The sequence below is a fragment of the Sphaeroforma arctica genome (assembly GCF_001186125.1).
Source record: "Sphaeroforma arctica JP610 unplaced genomic scaffold supercont1.4141, whole genome shotgun sequence".
Classification (NCBI taxonomy): domain Eukaryota; class Ichthyosporea; order Ichthyophonida; genus Sphaeroforma; species Sphaeroforma arctica.
In genome coordinates this window covers 1-2,694 of record NW_014036417.1, presented here as the reverse complement: position 1 = coordinate 2,694, position 2,694 = coordinate 1, and the positions used below count along the sequence as shown (strand labels likewise).

The following is a 2,694-nucleotide window of genomic DNA, read 5'->3' as shown; positions in this document are numbered from 1 at the left end:
CGTGTGTGTGTGTATGTATATCTATGTATGTATTTATGCATGTATGTATGTATTTATGTGTGTGTGCATGTATACACGCACGCATGCATGCGTGCGGGCGCGCGTGCGGGCGTGCGTTCGTGTTTGCATGCATTATGTATGTATGTATGTACGTAGGTATGTACGCATGTAAGTTTGCATTCGTGCATGCATGCATGTATGTATGTATGTATTTATGGATGTATGTATGTATGTATGTATGTATGTATTTGTGTATGTATGTATGTAAGTATGTATACATACAGTACATACGTACATACTAAACCCTATAGCTTGAAAAGTTGAGCTTAGCCAGTAGCCACTGAGAATGAAGCTTGAATTGAGTCTATTTCCGTCTTGACTAATAGGCGATGAACTTGGTGCATCCTCTGGCATTTTCAGGATATCTCTTGTGCAAATTCATATAGAAATTAACTGATTTCATTGGACTTAAATATTAACTTGGATTGTGCAACAAAATAATATGGATTTAGAAAAATTGTGGGTGTTGCATTCGAAGACGCAGCTGCCAGTGTAAAAGTCTAAGAGTGGGATGACGACTGAACGGATTCGGGTTTCATGATGGCTGCTATGAGTGACGATTGGTGCTGTATTCGTTTCTCGCAGTGGCACTAGTACCTATAAGTGCTATAGGCTTTGTAATTTTGCCGAGTCGCCATGTATGTCAGCAGACTCTACTGAGTGTGACGAAGCGAAAAAGAGCATTTCATATTGGCAACTAATGATGGCGGGTGTTGAGAATATCCCTTTGATTGGACTGGTTGTCTACACCTTCGCCTTTCCATATATATGCCTCCCCCTCTTGTACGCTTTAAGATTCACACTAGTCTGGTACTCACCTCGTAATCAGACTCTTGTGGTAGTCGGCCTAGCACTCATTGCGATATCATTTGGAACGGCAGCCTTTCTCTTGTGGGGAGATGTCTGGAATGAAACCAAATACGGATTTATCATAGCTAATGCATGGGGCATGTTTGCACTGTCCGTACGTCTGGCCACAACTTTAATGATGATAGCCTGCCGGAAGTTGGTGTCCAAGTGGCAGCGTCCGGTATCGAGCTGGATTATCAGTATCTCGTTCACTTTTTTTGTTCATTCCGCTGTGCTTTTTGATCACCGTGTTCCTACCGAAAGCCACGTGGAAGGTTATCAATGGCTTTATACGAATTAAAGAAATCAAGTTTACAATAAGTTTACAATATACAGAGAGGTCTTAGTTTTATACGCCACAATCTTCACTACTTGTCTAGCGATGGTCTTGGCCAAAGAGTACCGCGCCTCCAGATTGATGCTTAAGAGAGCACTGCGACTTGGATCTTTCCGAACGAAATAGGATCTTTATTAGCTGCTATAGTGTATTTGTTCCTAATGGTGTTCTGGATGGTTCACTTTAGTCACGACACCAAGTCGTCGAAAAGGGAAACCGACTGCTATGACGTAGACGTGTGTATTAGAATTTATGCCGCTGTGCACGTGGCAGCCAACGCTGCAAATCTTCAAATTTCGCTGCTGACTCTACCTATAGGTCGCACCAATGTATTTGGCAAAATAATAGGTATATCCTGGGAGGCTAGTATCAAGTGGCATCGATTTATCGGATATTTGTTCCTTCTCTTTTCGACAGTTCACGGTGCCTTGTTGTATTGATACCTGCGGTCTGACTTCACTAGCAGTCCCGAATACATTAAGAAAAATTTAACCAATCCGATGGTTTTCCTGGTTCAGTGTCGCGTTGGTGGTGTTCGGTGTGCTTACGCTACCATTCTTCCGTCGGAGATTTTACGAGTGGCTCTTCGTGTCCCATCACTTTTACGTAGTAGTTTTTATCACTGTCGTCTGGCATGCAGGTCGACTTTGGCAAATCCTCTTACACACAATTGGCCTATGGGTTATTGATCAGGCAATTCGTTTGTACAGATGCACAAGGGATGTGGGGTAGTCGAAGATAACTGTATACGGAGATAGATTTGTTCGTCTCGACGTTTCTGACCTACAAGGGAAGACAATTGGTTTCACAACGATACAATTCGCGTATATCAACATTCCAGCAATTTCCACCTCTCAGTGGCGCCCTATAACGATAGGAAGCAGCCCCGCAGAGGATAGAATCACTTTCTACATCAAGTCTCTGGGTCATTGGTCGAGCTCTTTAAGCTGGGTGGCGAGTGCCCGATAGTTCACCTAGACTTCGTCTATGAAACACCTCCTGTTTTCAATGAATTTGCGAACATCACGTTGGTTTGTGGCGGAGTCGGGTTCACAGCGTGCATGGGCTTCATGCGAAGTTTGATCTTTGAACCTCAATTGTATTCCAATGTGAAGCGGGTGCAAATTATAATGAGTATGAGGGAGAAGACAGTGTTGCGTATGGCGCAAGATACTCTGACGCTACTAATGAACAACAAGAATGACGCTGTAAGCGCTGTACAAATATTCTTAACCGGACAGGGCCCCGATGAACCAGAGGATGAGCTTCACGAGTATATCCTATCACAGAAGAGATTCTCATCGACTGAACTTGATTACGAGATGAACCAAGAAAAGCTGCCCCAAAAACCCGAATTCGATTACGAGATGAAAGAAGAAAAGCCGCCCCAGAAACCCGAATTCGATTACGAGATGAAAGAAGAAAGGCTACCCCAGAAATGTATATGT

At 43.4% G+C, this 2,694-nt stretch overlaps 2 protein-coding genes across 2 annotated transcripts; both read left to right on the top strand.

Annotated features, from left to right (window-relative positions):
• The first annotated feature begins 545 nt into the window (after window positions 1-545).
• SARC_14098 (hypothetical protein) lies at window positions 546-1,225 on the top strand. The gene has a single exon (XM_014291773.1). It carries the CDS (start codon window positions 701-703, stop codon window positions 1,208-1,210), a length of 510 nt encoding a protein of 169 aa, XP_014147248.1. The 5' UTR covers window positions 546-700; the 3' UTR covers window positions 1,211-1,225.
• A 1,141-nt stretch (window positions 1,226-2,366) lies between these two features.
• Window positions 2,367-2,686, top strand: SARC_14095 (hypothetical protein; the record flags this gene model as incomplete). Its single annotated transcript, XM_014291772.1, has 1 exon — window positions 2,367-2,686. A coding segment is annotated over exon 1 (310 nt), but the record flags the coding sequence as incomplete, so codon positions are not given.
• Window positions 2,687-2,694: the final 8 nt, after the last annotated feature.

Coding starts and splice junctions, on each gene's coding strand:
- SARC_14098 (XM_014291773.1), top strand. CDS start 701: ATGTCAGCAGACTCTACTGAGTGTGACGAAGCGAAAAAGAGCATTTCA.